This window comes from Rana temporaria, chromosome 1 (genome assembly GCF_905171775.1).
Source record: "Rana temporaria chromosome 1, aRanTem1.1, whole genome shotgun sequence".
Lineage (NCBI taxonomy): Eukaryota > Metazoa > Chordata > Amphibia > Anura > Ranidae > Rana > Rana temporaria.
In genome coordinates, this window is record NC_053489.1 from 217,305,559 (window position 1) to 217,327,554 (window position 21,996).

The 21,996-nt window shown below is 41.1% G+C and overlaps 1 protein-coding gene across 7 annotated transcripts in view; it reads left to right on the top strand.

Annotated features, from left to right (window-relative positions):
• Positions 1 to 21,996, top strand: part of CIT (citron rho-interacting serine/threonine kinase) — a 224,681-nt gene that overhangs the window by 159,413 nt on the left and 43,272 nt on the right. For 5 of the 7 annotated variants that reach the window (XM_040350498.1, XM_040350523.1, XM_040350507.1 and 2 more), the window contains 11 exons: positions 1,134 to 1,241; positions 1,805 to 1,967; positions 4,778 to 4,942; positions 9,796 to 9,933; positions 10,067 to 10,247; positions 12,587 to 12,678; positions 12,955 to 13,059; positions 13,184 to 13,353; positions 15,896 to 15,976; positions 18,959 to 19,094; positions 19,606 to 19,745. In XM_040350498.1, coding sequence (XP_040206432.1) covers positions 1,134 to 1,241; positions 1,805 to 1,967; positions 4,778 to 4,942; positions 9,796 to 9,933; positions 10,067 to 10,247; positions 12,587 to 12,678; positions 12,955 to 13,059; positions 13,184 to 13,353; positions 15,896 to 15,976; positions 18,959 to 19,094; positions 19,606 to 19,745 — 1,479 coding nt within the window. The remainder of the gene's footprint in view (positions 1 to 1,133; positions 1,242 to 1,804; positions 1,968 to 4,777; positions 4,943 to 9,795; positions 9,934 to 10,066; positions 10,248 to 12,586; positions 12,679 to 12,954; positions 13,060 to 13,183; positions 13,354 to 15,895; positions 15,977 to 18,958; positions 19,095 to 19,605; positions 19,746 to 21,996) is intronic. The other 2 variants (XM_040350533.1, XM_040350515.1) reach the window with 2 other exon arrangements.

The window sequence follows — 21,996 nt, forward strand, 5'->3', positions numbered from 1 at the left end:
AGTTGGAGGAAATATTTTTTCTTTTGGTGTCTTGGATGGTTCTGATGAGGGATGCCAACTTCTCCAGCTGTGTAGGAAGCCTGGGTTCCTTCTCAGTTAAAGGGACGTGGTACTCAGGGGAAGCTCGGCTTCTAAACAATGTACTGGAGCTCAGAGTGACCCGCCTATCGCATCTGCATTGGTCCTTTTGGGTCTGGAGTAAACATGTTAGGGTACAGTTGAACAGCGCCACGAGTGTGGCATACATCAATCACCAGGGAGGCACCAGAAGTCACACAAATCCTAAATAAGTGACTCGGATTTTAGCTTGGGCAGAACTTCATGTTCCCATCTGCTATGCACATTCTAGACTTGGGCAATTGGTCACAAACTGGCCTTGGTCACAATGTCCTTTAGGCAACTTGTGAGTAGGCCATGCTTTTATTTTTTTGGGTGGGTGGGGCGGGATTTTTACATTTTAGATCCTTCTTGTGATCTTAAGTCAAACATCCTACCTTATTTAGATCCTTCCAGCATTAAAGCTGAATTCCAGGATTTCAGACACTTTGTAAAAAGTACAGGCATACTATGAGTTAAGTCCAATGAGGTGCCACCTCCTGGATTTCTCTCTATTAAAAAATTGACAGGTTTGTGGTGCTCAAGGAGAAGAGATTCTGGGTTCTTGAAGAGAAGCACTCGGCAGTTCTGCCTGACCCTCTCTGCTGCCCATTCACAGAAGCCTTTGTATTATGTGAACTCATTCATAAAATACAAAGGCTTCTGTGATTAGGCAGGAGGAGGAAGGGATGGCTGCATGGACTGCTAAAGTAACTGAGACCAGGCCCAGTTATAGTCCAGCAGGGAACTATAGATGGCTCTCTTCAAGGAGCTCCATTAAACTGTCAGATGTAAATGGTCAAAATAAGTCCAGAAGGGTAGTATGCACCTCCTTGGACTTAACTCATAGTATGTCTACACTTCTAACAAAGTAGCTGAATTCCTAGAGTTCAGCTCTATTTCTTTCAATGCATAGGATGTACCAAACCTACTTTAGACATTAAAGCCGTTATTCTTTGCTCCGGTCTTATTTGATTATCATATTGTTCACAATTCATTCAAAAATCTTAACCAGCATTTGTGTTTGTTTATGTTAGGTTCTTTATTCTCATGAAAAGGTGAAAATGGAAGGAACAATTTCTCAACAGACCAAGCTTATTGATTTCTTACAAGCGAAAATGGATCAGCCATCTAAGAAGAAAAAGGTGGATATGTCTGTTATTATACCATCATTCTAGAGTATAACTGCCAGTTCACCGAAAAGTACTTATACTTGTGCCTGTAGTCTCTGAGAAAAGTCCTAATATATGTTAACTTTACTGAAGGGAATTCCTGCTTCCAGAAATACTGCATGCAGCCTCCTGACTTTGAGTGCAGTAGTTCATTCTGAGCTCTGAAAAATCTGCTCCTGGGAGACAGCGTATTCAACTTAATGCAAAGCACAGCTCCCTTTTTCAATGTCGCCCTCTACCAGTAGCAAGCCATAGCTTGTTTACAGTAAAGTTAAATGCAATCACACACGCAGGCTATGCTGCTGAAGTCAAGAATTATCTTTACTAAAGGTACTCCTCATACTATTTTGGCATTTTTAGACTGCAAGGACAAGTACAAATGTGCTATGTTTAGTAAACGTTGTACTGTAACAACTACAATGACTTTCTTCCATAGATGTTTCTTTTGTGAGCTGCTATTGAGCTATCGTATCGTCCAAAAATGTGTAGCATTTTAACAATTAACGGTTAAAATTTGTTTCTCATTTGCATTGTAGGGTTTGTTTGGTAGACGGAGAGATGACCCTAATCAAAATTCGCAGATTCCATTGCAGTACAATGAACTAAAAGTAGCTCTAGACAAAGAGAAGGCACGGACTGCAGAACTTGAGGACGCTCTCCAAAAAACGAGAATAGAACTACGATCAGCCAGGGAGGAAGGTACCTTTGTACATTAGCCATCTTCTAGTCATAGTTCTATTTGTCAGCCAAATGCTTTAACTGACTGTCAGCAACTCCACCTATACTGAAAAAAATTAAAACCTGACTTATTTTAGGTCTGTGGTGGTTTAACAATGGATGCTTCTTTGGCATTAAGGTGATTGTAAATCTTTGGAAATGTATTTTTTTGTTTATTTTTTTTAATAACAAACATGTTATACTTACCTGCTCCGTGCAATGGTTTTGCACAGAGCTGCCCTGATCCTCCTCTTCTGGGTTCCCCAGATGGTGCTCCTGACTTCCCACCCCACCCCACCCACTGAGACACTACCTATGAGGGCACTTGTATGGGCATGTTCCCTCATCATAAGTTTAGATTGACAGCAGCAAGAGGGAATGTGCATTTTTTTACCCGCAAAAATTACCATTTTTTTATTTTGGTCAAAAGGCACACATTCTTAGGCCCCTCTCACATTGCCGCAACTTGAAAGTCGTTTGATTTTTGCTGTGATTTTATCGAGATTTCAGGGAATGCCTGTATAAACTTGAGGTCTATGGACCTCAACTCGCATCAAAGTCGGACCAAAGTAGTACAGGGACTACTTTGAAGTCGGTGCGACTTAAAGTTGCCACAGATATGAATAGTAGTTATTGGAAATAATGGGATGCGACTTTGCAGTCCCAAGTCGCAGGACAAGTTGCACAAGTGTGAAAGGGGCCTTACTGTTGTAAAGCTCAATACTAGTATCAATAGCATCATTTTAGATACACATTGTATTTTTATTATGACCTTGCTGTGAGCGCAGCTGCAGCTTTAGTTATTGTTTTAGAATGACATAGATCTTGGTAGTAGGATTATATTTAGATTGGAGCTTTAGTCAGAAAATTACGTCCTGCTAAATAACTTCAGGCTGGCCTATTTTGCAGAGTGCTATCAAGGTCTAGAGCCATGAAACAGCCTCTGGTATGATCCAGCCTCTGAAGACTCACATAGTGAGTAAAGCCAGTAGAGCCAGGAGCTATCTCACAGTTGGTATCTGTTGGTGCCATTTAAAAATTTCTGTCATCATCCCCTAGGTGGAATGTTGTGCTTCACACTTTTCTCCTGCCATTCAGCCTAGAGGAAGCACTGCTCTGCTTCTAAAGCACTTTGTGGTTTGTTTCAGTGATTTGTTCACCTCTGGGCTGCCTAAGATTCTAATCAGTCTTTGCTGCTTGGGTTTGTATGTAGAGAGATCTTGCCTCAATTTGCGGTGTATTAAGTCTCTTCAAAGACACACAGCACAGTTCCACAACAATGGATCATCTCGGTCTATCCTCGACTACTGCTTCAAGAGGCAAAAGCTCAGTATACCTGTAACCTAGATCATGGAACCTCTATTCATTTAGGATCATCCCCATTGGAGTGTTTTATGGCTTCATTATAGAAGGCTGAGTATTCTTCTCTGAAATGTATGTATGATAAGTTTTGGGTGCTTTCCGACGTTCTTACGTAGGAGTAACGTTCTTACGTAGGAGTAGGGTCACAGGAGCAACTCTCCTGTGCTGGATCACTTATCTAATATGTGATTCAGCTCTTCAGGGCAGAAGGTGTGCACGCATGCCATGTTGACTGTGCTGTAAGTAGTCACAGCACAAGGTGATCAGCGGGTCCCAGAAAGTGATTGCTGGGACACGCTAATTGGCCAAGAGCATTAAAAAAAAAAAAAAAAAGTAAACCTTTCACACAAACCAATCAATATATGCCTAATGGTGTTTTCTATTTTTTGTTACCATAAATATGTAGCAGAGTACATATTGGCTTACATTTTACATTATTTTTGCCAACCACAAGCCTTGGTATTCAAGCCCCAGTCCTGCAAGAAAACATTTGGATGGAGTGGACATTTGGCAGGGGGATATTGTGGACAAATTGGTCTGTAACAAGCTGGAATTTCAGTGCTTTATCCCTCTGCATTTTATGCTTTTAAATATTTCTATGAATCTGCAAAAATCTTGTCCTTTTTGGGACACTTGATTTGCTATCTCAGGGAGTGATTCTCCCGGTTTCCGGAGAGTGAAAGGTTTCATGGTTTCTAGTTGTTTATCCCATGCTGGATTTCAAGAAGCTTATTAAGTTTCTCAGAGTGTAGAAGTTCTGGATGAAATGGTCTGTTTTTTTTTTCTGAAATCTGTGGATGTCAAGGATATCTACACATCCCAATATTGTACCTCACCAATGGTTCCTGTGGTTTGTAGTGGAAGGCTGCCACCTTCAATTTGCATCCACTTCTCTTAGAGTATTCACCAAGATGCAGTCCCTGGTCTTGGGGCTCCTATGTATTCAGGGTATTCCTGTCATATGTTACCTGGGTGAGTTGCCTTTAGTGGAGCAATCGGCTCCGCTTCTGGAGAGCACTGTGACTTGGACGGTGCAAACTTGAAAAAGGTTTGGTTATGTTTCAAATTTTCAGAAGTCCGCTTTAGTCCCAATCCAAAGGTTGGAATATTTAGGCCTGATGCTGGACACAGTCCATTCCAGAGAAATCTCTCCAATGAAGCCACTGAAGGTTTTTAAAACCTGACATGAGTTCTAATCATTCCGCACTATATCCAAAGCTAAAGGGGAAAAAAATGGGCTAAAGTTACACCATAACAAAATATATATATATGTTTTCTGCTAAATCAAGTGCTATTTTCTGTTGTAATAATTTTTAATTTTTATCAGAGCCAAAGGCCAATCTTTGAAGTGACAATATAGGTGTATATACCTCTGTAGTCTGTGAACACTTACAGTTGAAAGTCTTCTGAAAAGTTTCTGTCTTCTACAGCAGCACATCTCAAGGTGGCTGAGCATCCTGTTCCATCTACTCCTGGTACAGCAAGACAGCAGATTATTATGTCTGCTCTAGTTAGATCTCCAGAGCATCAACCAAATGCAGTCAGTTTGCTTGCTAATCCATCCAGCAGAAGGAAAGAATCTTCAGCACCTGAAGGTGAGAAATGTATCTACAGCTTAATATCAGAATATTCTATCCCTTTAGGCTTATTTCACTCTTGTGCAATGCAGGACTGTATGCAAAATTGTTCACGTTTCTACAACGCACAGAGAAAAAGTGCATCCTTTTTTGCAGGCGCACTGCGGTGCTGTTAATTTTAATGGCACCCCAACGCACCTTGCTACCAAAAATGCAATTTAAAACAAAAAAGGGTTGCACTTCCTGCATGATTTAGGTGGGACAAATGAATGGACTGCCCTACTGCAATTCATGGTAATGCAAGGCAACACACATGTGCTGCCGCATCGCACAGTTGTGAACCCAGCCTTACTGTGCTATTGCACTATTATTTATGTATTTTTGTGAGTTGCACAGAAGAATATCTTCTGTAAACTACCATTCGCCTTACCCTCATGTATTGGAGATGAAGAAAAACAGACGTGTTGAGAGACCATATTAGGGGAGCAACCTAGGGTAACAACAATGCCTCCCATAGATAAAGTGGAGGAGTGATGTAGCCACCCAGGGACAGAAAGTGTGTTTTTTGAAGGATTACCAGGTAAAAATAAATAAAAACATTAAATAATTAAAATAAATGAAAGGATTAGTAAGCTGAAATATATTAAGTTTTTGGTTTTGAGTTTAGATTCACTTTAATGAATAACCAATTTATTTCTAGCACTTTCTTTCCCTTTGATTTGTTTTCTTCGAGACTCTTCTCTACATTGCTTCTGGAGCTTTGTCTCTTCAATTTATGCTATTTGGCATAATCCTCCTCAGCCTGACTTTTTGAGCACCACATTCAGACTAGACCTTGCAGGGATAGCCTGGAAGTGACATTTGGCCATTGGGTTCCCTATAGAGCACTTTACAGACTCCATTCTGGTAAAAGTTGGCTGTGGAGCGCTTTCCATTGCCTGAGCACTGGAAGCCACCACAATTGCATAGGTTAGTGGGTGCCTTTGTGCCTCGTTCCTGACGTTTTTCTTTTTTCCAGTGGAATAAATTAATGCCATAGCTGATGTCAACTGGTGGGTAGCGTGTCGTGCATGAATTCCATGCTTTCTTTTCTGCCACACAGTGTCGACGAAACATCTCATCGCTGCTGCTCATGGTTGCAAACCCACATGGATCTTTGATCCCTTTCTGCTACCCATCTTTAGTGACTATGGTCACATCCGGCCATCCGACCCTCACTAGGTACCAGCTGTCTCTCTTTCTTGAGGTACCTAGGGCCCTGAGGGGTGGGGGGAGCATAACGTGCAGTGCCACTGTACCAAGTGCCCCCAACTCTATATTAATGGGTTTGAGGTGGCTTGCAGTGTGCTTACTGAATGTGCTGATGTCCACAGCCTGGGAGTCACGATTTCCACTGCTCTTTGTCTATTATGCCCCAGAATCTTCTTTAGTATTGATGGGTGTTGGCTGCATGTTCTGTCATTTTGGCTGAAGTCTTTACCATGATCATGAAAAACTCTATGGCCTTAAATTACCTTGTATACAATAGTTGCCTATAAAGTCCCAATAGAGATGGTATCAATGTAACAAATCATTACATCTCATCATAACATTTTACATCTGTTTTATACGTTATTGCAGTACACCATGGACAGCCCGGAAGAGATCATGCATAAACTGCTTTATGCTTGGTGGTTCATAGTGTGTATAGGGGAAAATTGAGAGGGGCCTTATGCAGGGACAAGGGCACCTTCCAATGTCAAACTTGTTAATGCTGGACTTTTTTTGTTGCTTTTTTTTTTTTATATTGGTTTTGTTTGTACCTGTCAGCATTCCAGTCACCAGATCCCCGATTGGTTCGTTCAAGCCCTGTTGGACAACCTGCCTCCGGGTTCTCCTCAAGCCGACCCCCCAATCGAACGGCACCCAGCCTGGGATCCTATCAATAGAACTGGGGACCCAGTAAGTCACTGGAGTCCCTTTTTACCTCCGGATAAGGCTCTGTGTAATCTGCAATTTTGGCCAGGCTGGCCACGCCGGCGGGGTCCATGGATGCGCGCACCCATGAAGGTGGATGCCGCACCTGGAAACGGGAACCCGCAAAGATTTTTGAGCACATGACACCTGTCACAGATATACTCTCCCCCAGCATGCCCCGCGAGGGAAAACTCCTCTGATTGGCTGCTAGGGAAAACTTGCTCTGCCAGAACCCCTCTGGTGCCAACTGCTGGCCAGGGATGGTACCGCATCCCTGGAGCACAGACCGACCCAGTGGACATTTCTGGAGCGTCAGAAGTCCAAATTTAGCAATCTGTGACTAGAAGCAAAATAACTCTCCCATTCCCCACTAACTTTAGCGTAGTGCCCATACTGAAAGTAAGGGGGCGCTACATACATATTAAATAAAAATATAGATTTTGTGAATATGTTACATTGTGTACAATATTCACCTTTAAAGTTCCAATGGAGATGATTTCAATGTTATGTTATATAAAGGCATGTTGACAGAAGAAGTCTGGTTTTCCTTGTTGGCTTCAAATTCATAAAACTCTATGGCCCGAATCACCACTTTGTTTGCTGGGTCTCACAGCTGAGGATGCAAGCGTGCACTCATGGGTCAGGGTTAAAAGTCTCACACACACACACATGTGCACATGCATACATGCGCACAGACATATGTAAACACACACATACAGACACATGTATGCATAGACACATGTATAAACACATGTGCACACAAACATACAAACACATGTACACAAGTGTATACATGCAAACACACAGACACGTATACACACACCCCTTCCCTTTACTTTCACTTTGCTAAAACTGACGGAGCTCCCTCACAGTGCTTAATGTACAGTTCGACAGGGGATAGGGAGCTCAGACTCATCGGACAGCCCTTCTCCCCCCTGATCACGCGTCGCACCCGAGGACCTTTGGCGGCACCTTAACAGTTGAGATGGCAGTCCCCAGTTTAGACTGCTTGTTGATGTCCCAAAGATTAAAGACTTTTTTTTGTGTCCATCAATGAATGGGAAAGAAAATATTTTGGTACTCACTGTAACATTTCCATTGAGAAACACATCCCTCTGTGTTTATGATCATGTTCTGGATTCTGCTTTGCTACAAAACTGAGGCATAGGTTGCAGTATAACCTGAAGGTTTAAGTCTTCCCGGGTCCCTCAGTCAACTCCAAGAAATAGATTTTATGGCACGTGCAAAAACCCTAATATACATAGGTTTGCTCTCTCAGTGTAGCGGTACCCCCATAGAGGCTGCTGGTTACTGTGGACCGTCTCTCACCCTGCACAGCCAGGAACACGAATTTCCATACATACAGCAGTAAAGAAATAGTCCTTGCACTTGTTTTTTTTGTTGAGGGGATTTAACTTGGATGGGGTACATATGGGATGCCCATGTGATCAATAAGAATTCTTCATGGACATAATTATATACATCCAGTGTATGCACACACTTCTCTTCTACCTCCAGCACAAACTTGCTTGTAGAAATACAACTCCCAGGACCAGCTAGCACTGAATTGCAGGCCCGACACTGGCTCAACCAAGCTCAAAGCAAAATGCCTTTTGCAGGCAGGAACCACGGGCCCATTTGGTGTAGCAAAATATGGTCGTTCTAGTTCTAATTGTCCCACGTGGCTATTAATCCCAGTACCACCTCTTCAGGCCCATCAGCCCTCTTGGCTGCAGCTGCCTCCTTTCACTGCCCATGCCACCAGTCCTCCTTACTGGTTCTGCACCCATCCCAGACTGCTTGCACCCAGTCCTCTGAGGCGTGCCTCTTAGTCCTCCTGACTGTGTGCCACTCACCAGCCTCCCTGGCTGTTCCTCCTGGAAACTTGCCTGGCAGTGTTCTCACGCTGTCCTCTCCTTTCTCCCGTGCCTCCTGTCCAGGACACCTCTGTGTATCTTGAGAGGGTCCTGTCCGCACCCGAGCCCATGCCCAAGGTCACCCCCCCCCCCAGTCTGGGGAGCTCCCTCAAAGGCCACAACTGCCTAACACTCCATCTCCAGCTTCCAGGATTGGTCAGGGCCTTCAGAATACTCCAGGCAGCTACACCTTACCTCCCCTTCTATAAGAAGGTTCTAGTGCATTCTAGAAGGAGGGGGGAGGCTTCAGTGATGCTACCTGCGAGTTATCCAGATCTCCCTGGATTTCTGCCCAACCCAGGAAACAAAAAGACAGGCCTGGCTACCAGCCAAGCCTCCTTAAATTTACCTGTGCTAAAAATAAACCAAAAAACTATTTTTAATTAGATGTAGAGGGTGCTACATCAGCTAGTACTGTTGTATCACCAGTCAAACTTTATATAAAAAAGACAGAAAGGATGGTGCCTATAGTTGGGTGTGTTTGAGACTATACCTGAATATACAAAGGTAGGTAAAAGGGGTTTGTGGATACTCAGGTTATTGAAAAAAAGAGAGTTGGGTATTTGTTATGCTTTTAGACTATATAGTGTCAAATAAGGATGAGCTCTGGCGTGTTCGCATAGAACACGTGCAGAGCCCGCCAGGAAGTGTGCACGACGCTGTGCTAATCACAGCCAGGGAGACATTGTCCCGATGCTCGGCTGCAGGGATCGTGAAATGTCTCCCTGGCTGTTATTAGCGCAGCGCCGTGCACACTTCCTGGCGGGCTCTGCCCGTGTTCTATGCGAACACGCCAGAGCTCATCCTTCGTGTCAAATAATGCCAGAAAGCTTCTTAAACTGTTCTTAACAGGAGGAGACAAAACCAGGGTTAAAAACTGACCCATGATAACTTTTCTCACTGATCATGTAAATGTACCTTCAGATATTGTAAAACTGCAAATGTATGCAGCTTTTATACCTGCATTTTTGTACTTTTATTTTCTTGTTTTTTCATTAGAGTTTAGCCGCCGGCTTAAGGAGCGAATGCATCATAATATCCCTCACAGATTTAATGTTGGGCTCACAATGCGAGCAGCCAAATGTTCTGTGTGTTTGGATACTGTGCACTTTGGGCGACAAGGTGCAAAATGTTTAGGTAAGTCACGCTTCATTTAAGATTGCTGTGTCATATACCATGCTAATGAGGGCAGCTGTCTCGGTGTGTAGACCCATCTATTTACTTGCTGGGCAGATTTTTTAACCTGCATTTCTGTTTGTTTTTCTGTAAGAATGTCAGGTCATGTGTCACCCAAAGTGTTCCTCCTGCCTCCCAGCTACGTGTGGCCTTCCTGCAGAATATGCTTCACATTTCAACGAGGCCTTCTGTAGAGAGAAAATGAACTCCCCAGGAATGCAGATGAAGGATGTAAATGGTTCTGTACGACTGGAAGGTTGGATGAAGATACCAAGGTATACAATACACTGCATGCACGCAGATCAATATTTAGAGCCCTAGCCCTACCTAGGAATAAACAACTTATTATGAAATATCAGGGTAAGCTCTAACGAGCAGAGCTATGTGATCCTCCTTGTTTTGAATTGTAACTGTACTATCTCCCTCTATTTTGTGAAGCACTGTGCAGACTGTTGGTCCTATATAAATCCTGTATAATAAAAATATATACAACAATGAAAAAAATATAATACTAACTTTTAAAAGTAATTTAGAACACATTTTCTGTTCTTTTCATGTTTTGGCCAGGACTAAATAAATAATGTTAAAAATATTTTTCTTTGAAGTTAGATAAATATTTCAATTTCCATATGATTTTTTTTTTTTTTTTTGTATTTCCATGTGCAACCGGCCATTGAAGCTGTTGTCAACATTGCACTGAACTTATTCCAGGAACTCCTTACCTCTTGCTGTAAAAAGCTGTTTAAAGGATAAGTTCACTTTTAAAAAATGTGACATGTTCCACATGTTTTAATGGTCTACCATGTTCCTGCAGCTCACCCCTTGATCACCCCCTTCCCTACGATGGTGGGCCAGGGAACTTCTCACTGCGCCTGCTGTCACCCTTTAGGGCCAGCCAAGACCAGATTATGTGGCGTAAAGTGCCTTCCTCTCAATTGCAATTAACATTTTTAGTGCATTTATTTATTTTTTACAGGTGAACTGAAAGAAAAGCAGTTGCTCACCCCCATGGGGTGTATATATATATATATATATATATATATATATATATATATATATATATATATATAATATAACTTGTGACATGGCCATATTAGGTCAATGTGCTTTCAGTATCACCACCTTTAGGGACACAGCAAGCCATAAAAACACTCTGTATAAAAGTTGTGTTGAAAAAAAAACTATGATACCACGCCCTTTAAGGTAGTATTTGGAAAAAATGCAATGCAGAAGTTAGTATATTGCTCTTATAATGAGAAAATGCAATTAACTAACGAAGACTGACTAAATGTTCTGACTAAAGAAAGCTGAAAGGTGTAGGTCTTTTCTTTAGAAAACTTACAAAGAAAGCCTAGTGAGTTGTGTCCTAGACCCAACCAAAGGCACTTAGAAACCGGAGTAAACGCTGAAAAAAAAACAGGTCTAGTAGACCCAAAGCCACAACAAAATCGGAACACATTTCTGGGAGTCAAAAGCTTGCACGATTGACACCTCAGAGGACAACAAAGTATGCCTAGCCTAACTTTTAATTGTGAAGAGAATAATTTGAGCTGAAGGATTAACTAGTTGAGGGTCAGTAAAAAAGTAATTGCTAAAATGGCTGAATTGGGAATCAACCACCAGTGTGGACTATTGAAGATTGAAAAAGGACTTATGGGCCGATAACTCAAAACTTGGAATCTTTGGTTTATCATGCAGGGATTTTGTACAATTGGGGGAATAGTATATTTTTTCAATGTGTGATACCAACAGTTAAACACAGCTGAGAAAATGTAGTGCTCTGTGCCCATTTGCTGGATCCGGAGCCTGTGTCATGCACTAGCTCCGTGAATCACCCACTACAGAACTATGCAACTCCAAGAAAACACCCCCTAGTCTTTACCCAGTTGGTCCCTTTTCTGAGCTGCCTCAAAAGGAAGGAACGGTAGACTTTAAGTCATAAAATGGCCAGCACAATTTCCAGACTTAGGTTTTGCCTTTAGCTCTATTTTTGTTTTAATTTTAGAGTGAGAGTTTTTTTATAATCCTTTTTTTTTTTTTTTTTTTTGCCATTTGGGTTCCATTGTGGAGATTTCCCTTCATTTTCTGTCCCATAGCCAAAACAGGAAGTGACAGGAAATCCCTCCAAAATTAGTAATTTCCTGGTTGTCATCAGGATTACAGGAACTTGTGTCCTTTTTGAAAGATTACCTCTGTATTCCAGTTCTGGTGACAACAGCACATTTTTTGATTTGTAGTAACATCTGTATAAATGTTGGGTAAAGCTTTCTGAACCATGTTTGATTTTCATCGTAGAAAGATTGCTTTGTTTGGTTTTATCTGCAAAAGGTGTTGAATGAAAAAGTGTAAATATATTTTGTTAAAATAAAATCAATGAAAACATCAGTTTAAAAAAAGGGTTCATATAAGTCTTAAATTATATTATCTCTTTGTACCTTTGTATAATATCCCTGTTTGTACCTTTTTTTAATATGACTTATTGTACAATAAAGTGCAAAATAATTCTTATAAAGGCTTGAAAAAAAATCCTAAATATGTGTTAACCGTTCTAGCAGTAAAGAAGTAGGCCGGGATTTAAAGAAAGGTTTCATACTAACTGTCTCTTACTTTCTAGAAACAATAAACGTGGTCAGCAAGGCTGGGACAAAAAATATGTTGTGCTAGAAGGAACAAAGATTTTATTATATGATTCTGAAGTAAAAGAAGGTATGTTTTGGTACTTTTTTTTATTTTTTACTGTGGATAGGAGAGTCTTTTCATTCTATGGGTCTGAAGCTGGAGTGCTTTATGTAACCCTCACTCTTATTACTGTAAGTAGTCTAATAATATGTAATTGTGTTAACAACCTTTCCATTTAAGTTTTTATTTATTTTTTATATTTTAATATTTTATTTATTATGTATGACGTAGCTTGTGGTTTGCTTGTATTACAATCATGTAATGTTATCTCATGAATGTTAAGAATTATATTATTGCACATAGGCAGCCAGAGACCATCTGAGGAGTTTGAACTTTGTCTTCCCGATGGTGATGTCACAGTTCATGGAGCTGTAGGATCTACAGAACTTGTAAATACTGCCAAGTCAGGTGAGTATCCATCACTGCAGAACATGGGCAAATATGTATTTTCCTGTATTCTATTCCTCTTTGACAAAAAAAATAATAATAATGGTCAGTTTTTGAATGCACATGTTTATTTTCTTTTGATTAGATGTGCCATATGTGCTGAAGGTGGAGTCTCATCCGCATACCACCTGCTGGCCTGGGCGCACACTGTATCTGTTGGCACCCAGTTTTCCAGACAAGCAGCGTTGGGTCAACGCCTTGGAGTCTGTGGTTGCTGGTGGGAGAGTGTCCAAGGAAAAGGCAGAAGCTGATGCGGTAAGTGGTAGGAGTTCTTCAAAGTTAGATTTCTGTCTAAAATATTTTAAGGGCCCTTAACCCAAAACAAAAATGCCTTCTACAAATAAACGAGGTATGATTTTTCCATTTGAATCTCTAGCTTTCTACATCACATCCATGCATAAAACCAGACCTCAGAATAGTTCATTCTTTAGTTTCATTGCAGTCAGTATATGCAGAAACAAAGAAGATTGTAAAATGATGGCAGTGCCAAACTTGCTGTGTTCTTTTTTTAACTTAAATTTATGCATAGAGTTACCTAAAAAATAGGTGGATATTACAGTCTGCTCACATAATTTGTAATAAAAACATCTTTGCCATTCTGAAGCTTCCTTCCAACCACTTTGCATACTATTTTATATATACTGTGATTCTTGCCAAATATGCGGCATTAAATCTCCCTACACCAAGTCTGGCTGCAGCTATTTTACCTGTGGGCAGCTGAAGCTGCTGCCTGTTCACTTCCTGGATTTACACAGACAGACACACACATATTGTATATACAGACACACATATACATACAGACCACTCACACCACTGCTTGCCTGCACATTTGACTCATCCATTCTCCACTCTCTTGCCCCCCCTCCCTTGCTGGCAAACTCTCACGAGATTGAAAGAGAGATGTACATGATGTCATTAGCCTAGGCTAATTACCAGACAAAACAAGAGGAAGTGGGCTGTATAAGGTATTTACTGGCAGAAAAAAAGTTTAACTATCTAAAGTTAAAACAACAAGGACATAAAATGTATTAGATGGAAAGATGAAAACATTACTGAAGGTCCGCTTTAAGAACACGGAAACAAATCATGTTGCTTAAAGTGGTTGTAAACCCCCAATGCAAAAGTTGTGCCTATAGGTAAGCCTATAATGAAGCTTGCCTATAAGTACAGTAAATATCTCCTAAGCGTACGCCGTTTAGGAGATATTTATTCCTTGTAGTGTGCCGATGATGATGTCATTGGAGCATGCGCTGTGAAGAAATTACCCTCTGTGCTGTTTCTTCACTTGCGAGTGCCGTAACCGGATGCAGCCTTCAGCGGGGTCATATTAGGTTCTGCTGCACGTAAATGCTGACAGGAAAAAAAGTAACAAAACAGTTCATTGGTGTGTTGCTACTGCTTCAATGTCCAGTTAGCAAGTAAAATGTGTGTCCATGTCCTTCTATAGTGATGTCTTGGGTTGCAAGTCGTGTTGCAGAGAATGGACGATCATGTGGCAGGTAAATCCGTGCCCATAATTTGTGTCTCAAATTTGAATTTAGCGGTTTGCCAGGAATTCTGCTTTTTTTTTTTTTATTGACTTTTCAAAACAATAGAAAGAACACATACAAAACATTTCGAGACAGGCCGACGACCACACATAACACATTAAACAAACAAGACCTCAGCACTAGGCCATTGGCTTACACTAATACACAGCTGTAACTGCCGCAATCCCACTGCACATAGATGACAGATGGTAATCATTATATTATGACACCTGCTGGCTCCCAGTTTAAAGAATGGAATATCTGTCGGCATTATACGTCAACAGCTCCAGAATATATATCACAATGGCCCAGCCCACATCAAAGGAATCGCAATACACAATCTCAAGTTATCAGTACCAAACTCCACCCACAGGAGATTTTGCAACTACCATAAGAATCATAACATGTTTATTTAGTCAGATATTGTAGACTCACTATCCACCCGCCCCACACTTTCTCAAATGTATTGGGTATTCCTCTATTAGCATACATGGCTTTGTAGAAGGAAAGGGCTTTATTAATAAGTGCCTTACAGGCCGGAGCATCAGGAGTTGTAGGTTTTTTCCAAGAGAGGACAATCGGCTTTCTAGCATAATATAACAGTAGTGTCAAAACTGTATAACCTCCTTGGTACAGGATTAGTGTGTAACTGTGTGTTGCTCTTTTCATGATATCAGGATGAGTGTATTGAAGGTGATAGAAAAGGTAAATATTCCTATGTACACTTCTGACACAAGTCTGTTGTCTTTGCATTCTGTTCTTGTTACACTGACCAGTGTTTTTACACACTTTCCTTGTGTATCACTGTCGCTTTGTGCCTTCCTGGTAGATAGAATGTGATTGTGTAAATAGCATATGTTATATCTCTTTTTTGATATTGTTTTTTATAGATTTTTATGTTTAAATGCTGGGGAAATCAGAGGGCTGGGTCAGGGTTAAAGACAGAAAGTTTAGTAAAGAATGTAGGAAAAGGTGAGTATTTGAATCGGGGCTTCTCTCGGCAGTCTTGAAGGAGGGGGTGAAGTAGCCCTAGTGTTAATACATTAATTCACTTCAGGGCCCCCTTTCTGCTCTTCTTAAGGCCAGATGTATACACTTTTAGATCAGACACAGATGCTTGAGTATCAGAGATTTTATAGACCTGTATGGGTACAGCTCCTACTAGAAGCAGTGGATGTAGCCATGATATTGGAATTAAACTCCATTTGCTGGAATTTTCTGCACCCTGACATAATGGATGATTGTTTTCTTTTGTCTCTATTTTATAGAAATTGCTTGGAAATTCCCTTTTGAAACTAGAAGGAGAAGACCGTCTAGATATAAACTGCACTATACCTCTCACAGAGCAGGTAAGGCATTGCACAGTAATGCATCCTCTGTATTGTATGCAATGTAAAAGTTTCAGATAATTTCAAGCATTGAAAAATAAGCTGAATATTTTGTAGAACTGTTGGTACATGCTGGTCATCTACTTTTTTGTGTAATTGATTTATCGCTACTAAGAGCCATAGTGTTTAATTTCTTAATATGTTTGCACTAGAGATCTATGTGGGTTTTGTTCTTCAGACCCACAATGCCTGAAAATGCCACATTGCTACTTTAGGAGAGGGCATTAAAGATAAAGGCCCAGATTCTCAAAGGGCTTACGACGGCGCAACGCCATGTACGCCGTCGTAAGTCCTAATCTGGGCCGTCGTATCTATGCGAATGATTCTTAGAATCAGTTACGCATAGATATCCATTAGATCCGACAGGCGTAAGGCTCTTGCGCGGTTGGATCTTAAATGCATTCCGCTAGGTGTCGCCTCCGTAGTTTTCCCCGTCGAGTATGCAAATTAGCTAGATACGCGAATTCCCGAATATACGCGCAGCCGACGCAGTGAAGTTACGACGTTTACGTTAGGTTTTTCCGGCGTAAAGTTGCCCCTGCTATATGAGGGGCAACCAATGTTAAGTATGGCCGTCGTTCCCGCGTCTAAATTTATAAATTTACGTTGTTTCTTTATTAAGGACGTTCTGAGGGCATAAGAGCACCCTTTTATCCCAACAAAAGAAGCCTAAGCCTGTACTTGGGTAACCATCTACCTCAGTTTCTCCCAGGCCTTCAAAACCAAGGCAATGCCTGGGCCTCGGTTCCACTATAAGTCCTGAACTCCCAAATCCTCCAAACTGGCAAGCAAGTTCTCCTGGCAAAAAGGTGATGCCCTAATTGTCAGTGTATGTCTAACCACTTGTTCCCAGGATATTTTAGACATCTGGGCCCAGGATGTTTTATCCAGGGACCAAGAGCTAGAATTTTGGCCTCTACCTCTGCCTACTTCAAGTTGTCAAACCTGACAATTTCCCCTTTAAAACAAGCAGGCTTTCATCCTGGCACTAGAAATAGTCTAATATTAGTACGGGACAAAACAGTATCATCAAATAGATAAATATTTAATTGGAAATAGATCATAAACAGTCCCATATGGTGCTCGTGCTCAATAGATGTATTTTATGGAGTAGTGCTCAGACTGGGTGCCCCACATAGATGTACACTCACCCCTAGGTGTTGACCACCTATCGCTAGTATGGTCTTGTAAGCATGTGGGGATACCCCGAAATCTGCAGTAAGGTAAAGGAAGCTGTTTAGCTAAAAAAAAAAATCCTTTAGTGACCCTTTAAGCCTGCTACCCATCCGTCCGAGATTCAGCCCCGTGTGTATGGCAGCCAATCTGCTCCTGATCATCGCTCTCAGCCAATGTCTGAGAGCACTGAACGGAGTGTTCTGGCGGGGGTCGTCATCCTCTCAGAGCACAATAGCACAGCAGGGGATATGGATGTACTAACATTGGATTGTTAGTACAGCAGCTTCGATCTGAGCTGTGAGTTTTCTTGTTCAACCCGCCGGGTAGGGCAAATTCACTCCAAACAATTGAAACCTAACATTCTGGCTGCATGGAACAAGAAGCTCCAGTCACTGGACCATCGCTTATGCCCGAATCCCAAGACCAGGCTTTCCTTGACCAGGTGGGTCAAGCCTACACCAAAGTTTTCCTCCCACTAATCTAGAAGGTACTTGTTGGAATGTTCTGCCTGTCAACTGGGGAAGAGTTCTGGACGATGCAAGGCATTTGGCTACCGAAGGAATCGTGGTTCCTGATCAACTTTCTCAAACTCAAAGTGATTGGGTAATCCCTTCAGCGCTGGATCTCTCGCCTTAAAAATCACTCGACTGGGATCCAGTCACAAAGGGCCAGAAGTCTCACAGCTCAAAGTGTAGCTGATCAGATTCTATTCTAGCCCTCTGCCATACACATTCCAGGTGTGTACAATTTCCAAGAAGACTTTCCCAGTTATCGAAGTCTGGTCAGGGGAAAAGTCTCTTCACCCAGAGGTGTTTCAAGACCTCTGTCGCAAGTGGGGGATGCTGGATGTGGACCTCATGGCTTTCAGTTTCAGCAACTAACTTCTAAATTTGCCTTCAGGTCCTGGAATTCTCAGTTTAACCAATTTCTTCTTTGCCTGCTCCACAGAGTTGAGATGGAGGGCATTCCAGTGATTCCATAGCCCATGCAGTTTTTGAAAGCCTGGCTGTTAAAGTCCGGGTCCTGAATGATAAAGGCCTTCTTGATTTGGTTAAAGCAGTAGTAAAGTTGAAAAAAAAAAAAAAAACTAAAAATTCCCCTGTAAGGCAATGTTATAATGTGCTAGTATGCCTCACATACTATGTGAAACTTACCTTAGAACTAAGCCCTCCAGCAGCACTTTGTCACAAGGCTTCCATCTTCACCCAGTCTTCCTTCTAAGTTTGCGGACTCCGGTCCTTTGAATGGCTGAGCCAGGATGACATCGCTGCTGCGCGGTATGACGTTTCTTCAGAGCGCATGCGCCGGTGATGTCGCCAGTTGCTACACAAGTAAACATCTCCTCAACGGTGCACGTTGATGAGATATTTACCTACAGGTAAGCCGCTTTATATTAAAACACAAACAATAGACTTTACTACCACTTTAACCCTATGCTCTTGAAAGCTAGGAAGTCGACTTCTCTTCCATTCTGACAGTGTTCCTAACCCCCAAAACTTTCTATGAATAACTAAAAAGGATACATGGAAGAACAGTATAGACGATATATGAGGTTCTTATGCATTAGCATGCAACAAGATTTAGATTAAATCCAATGCTTACGCTTGGTCTTTCACATACCACCATAAACAGAAAACTGTGAACTGCCCACCCGCAGCTACATCATGTGCTATAAATTCAACTTAAATGTTTACAATAAAATTATTGCATTTGGACAGTGGGGCTTATTTAGAGGTAAAGATTGCATAATTTTTTTTTTTCTTTCAGATTGTACTAGTTGGTGCAGAAGAGGGCTTGTATGCACTGAATGTGCTGAAGAATTCTCTCACTCATATCCCTGGAGTTGGGGCTGTGTTTCAGGTTCATATTGTTAAAGAGCTGGATAAACTCCTAATAATAGCAGGTAACATAATCATTGGTGATATAAAGATGGAGGCAATATGGCCTTTTAAGAACTTGTGCAGTTGTGATTTTAAGAATGTGTAGATGGGCAATTGCAACAGATTTGAATTCAGCATGAAGTTGTGAATCAGCTTGAGATGATTCTGAGTACTTTTGGAGGTGCTCCAGACCTACCAAGCTGTGTCAAGCCACTTTTAAATTTTCTTTGGCTTGTGTCCATTAATGATGTGAACTGGGGGATTGTACTGTAAATATATTTTTTTGCGTTTGTGTTTTATGCTTTTGTAATTTACTGCCATCATACGGTAAAATAAGTGAAAAAAGGTGAAGCTTATTAGAGTTTTCTGCTAATAACTAAAATCTGGTTTTAGAGATCACCCTTCTACTGCTGGGTAGAAAAATGTCTCTTATGGGTAATGAGGTGCAGCAAATGAAACTTGAGAACACAACATGTAGTCATTTATATTTTTCAATATGTTACAAATTTTGAGTGGTTTTATGTGTGATTTAAGGAGAGGAACGTGCTTTGTGTCTGATCGATGTGAAGAAGGTGAAGCAGTCCTTGGCTCAAGCACATCTACCAGCTCAACCTGACATATCACTTACAATATTTGAGGCTGTTAAAGGATGTCATTTATTTGCAGCAGGAAAGGTGAGTGTTCCACTGTTTCAGAAAAAATAAAGATTATAAACCCTTATTTTATTTTTTAAATAACAAACATGTTATAAGTACTTGCTCTGTGCACTGGTTTTGCACAGACCTGCCAAATCTCTTCCTGCCAGTGTTCCTACCTCCTCTCCCCACCATGCTGAGTGCCCACCATAAGCAAGCTGCTTGCAATGGGGGCATTTGTGAGGGTTCACTCCCAAACCGGCTTGGCCCTGTCCCTGGCTTCCTCCTCACTGGCTGTGGTTGACCTCAGCAGGAGCCAATGGCTACCACTGCTGTCTCTGATCCTATGAGGAGGAAGAGAGATGCTCTCGTGCACATCATTGGCTCGAGATCGGGTTTAGGTAAATGTCTTCCTGGCACTACCCTTGCATGCATGTTCCTGGCAGGGAGTACAAAAGCTTGGGAGGAGGAACCACGAATACAGCGGGCATGTAAGTGCTGTATGGTTTGGGTGCAAGGGCACAGGAGGCCACCTGATGCCAATTGAGTGGGCATGGGTGGGAATAATCATGAGATCTTTAGTTCCTATGCATAAAACCACCCAACACTATTAGGTGGGCACACGTGCACAGAGAGAGAGGAGGCTGGGTGGGAAGAATGATGCATGTAGTTTCGAAGCAGGGCAATCTGGAGCCAGTGGCATTGAGGAGTACAAAATTTAAGTTTTTGCATGCATGAATACTGTAATACTGTACTGGGGAATATTTCCCTGGTTGGTTAGAATACAGTCATTAAAGCAGGTGATATATATATGAAATATAAAAAATATTTAAAATATTTCCATAATAACCAGACTCAAAGTTACCAACCAAAAAAGCAACAAACCAAATTAACCTGTCTAACTGTATGCATTAAAAAACAGAGGTTTGGTTGCACGCATTTGCAAATACCTGTGTAAGCTGCAGGCCCCGTCAAGGCTCTCTGTGTACTGCAGTTCCTTACTATGAATTTTAAACATGAATAGAGGGGGGAGGTTTTAAAACTTTAAATGAGATGCGTTTTTACCAATATGCAATTATTCAAAAATAATTATATATATATATATATATATATATATATATATATATATATATATATATATATATATGAAATATAAAATATATTTCATATATATATATCATATATATATATATATATATATTTAATTATTTTTGAATAATTGCATATTGGTGAAAACGCATCTCATTTAAAGTTTTAAAACCTCCCCCCCTCTATTCATGTTTAAAGTGGCTTTAAATGTTAAAGGTTTTTTACTTTAAAATATTTTCTACATTAAGTTAAACCTTTTCATGTTCATCTCCCCCAGCCTCCCTAAATATTGAACTGAGCCCGATCTTGATTCGGTGCTGGTCCCGTGAGCAGCAGCGCTGCTCTCTTTCTCTTCACTGGGAGTCAATCAAATCCTGTGAGGAGGGAGCGGCCAAGCCACATTATTTGTGTCAATAAACACGTGCAGCCTGGCTCATTATCGAGCCCACACGTGTGCACATAGAGAAAAGGGGGAGCTGAGATCACCTGCTCAGGATCCCAGAAAAGGACACAATGTGCAAAACCACTGTACAGAGCAGGCAAGTATAATGTGTTTATTCTTTGAAAAAAAAAAAAACACCTTTAGATTCACTTTAAAGTGGTTCTTTTATTAAAAGTGCATTCATGCTAAATATTATAAAAATGATTTATTAATTCTAGAAACCACATTACTACCATTGACTGTGCCTTCATTTGCTTTTCTTTCCAGAAAAATGGTGCCATCTTTTTTTAGGCATTTTTCTGGTTCATCATCTACTTTCTAGACTGAGATGGTGGCTCAGAGATAACTAAATCTTGCTTCTCGTGACTGTGTAGTTCTTGGCTGTGTTCACCTGTCTGATACAGATCAGCACCTGCTATAACTTCTCACAGTGATTTGTTATAAAGTTGCCATGTTGCAGCCTGATCACTGTGGAAAAGGGAATCGCTTGATTCAAGCTCATGGGTTGTTATCTATATATATAAAACTCAATGTGTGTGTGTGTGTGTGTGTGTGTGTGTGTGTGTGTGTGTGTGTGTGTGTGTGTGTGTTCCAGCATCACGTCCAAACGGCTAAAGATATTAACATGAAACTTGGCACACATGTTACTTATATGTCAGCAACAAACATAGGATAGGTGGTTTAACCCTTACCCACCCCCATTTGCCATGGTCGGGGTTTTTCTTTAAAGTCCCATTCAACTCTATGGGAAATACATGT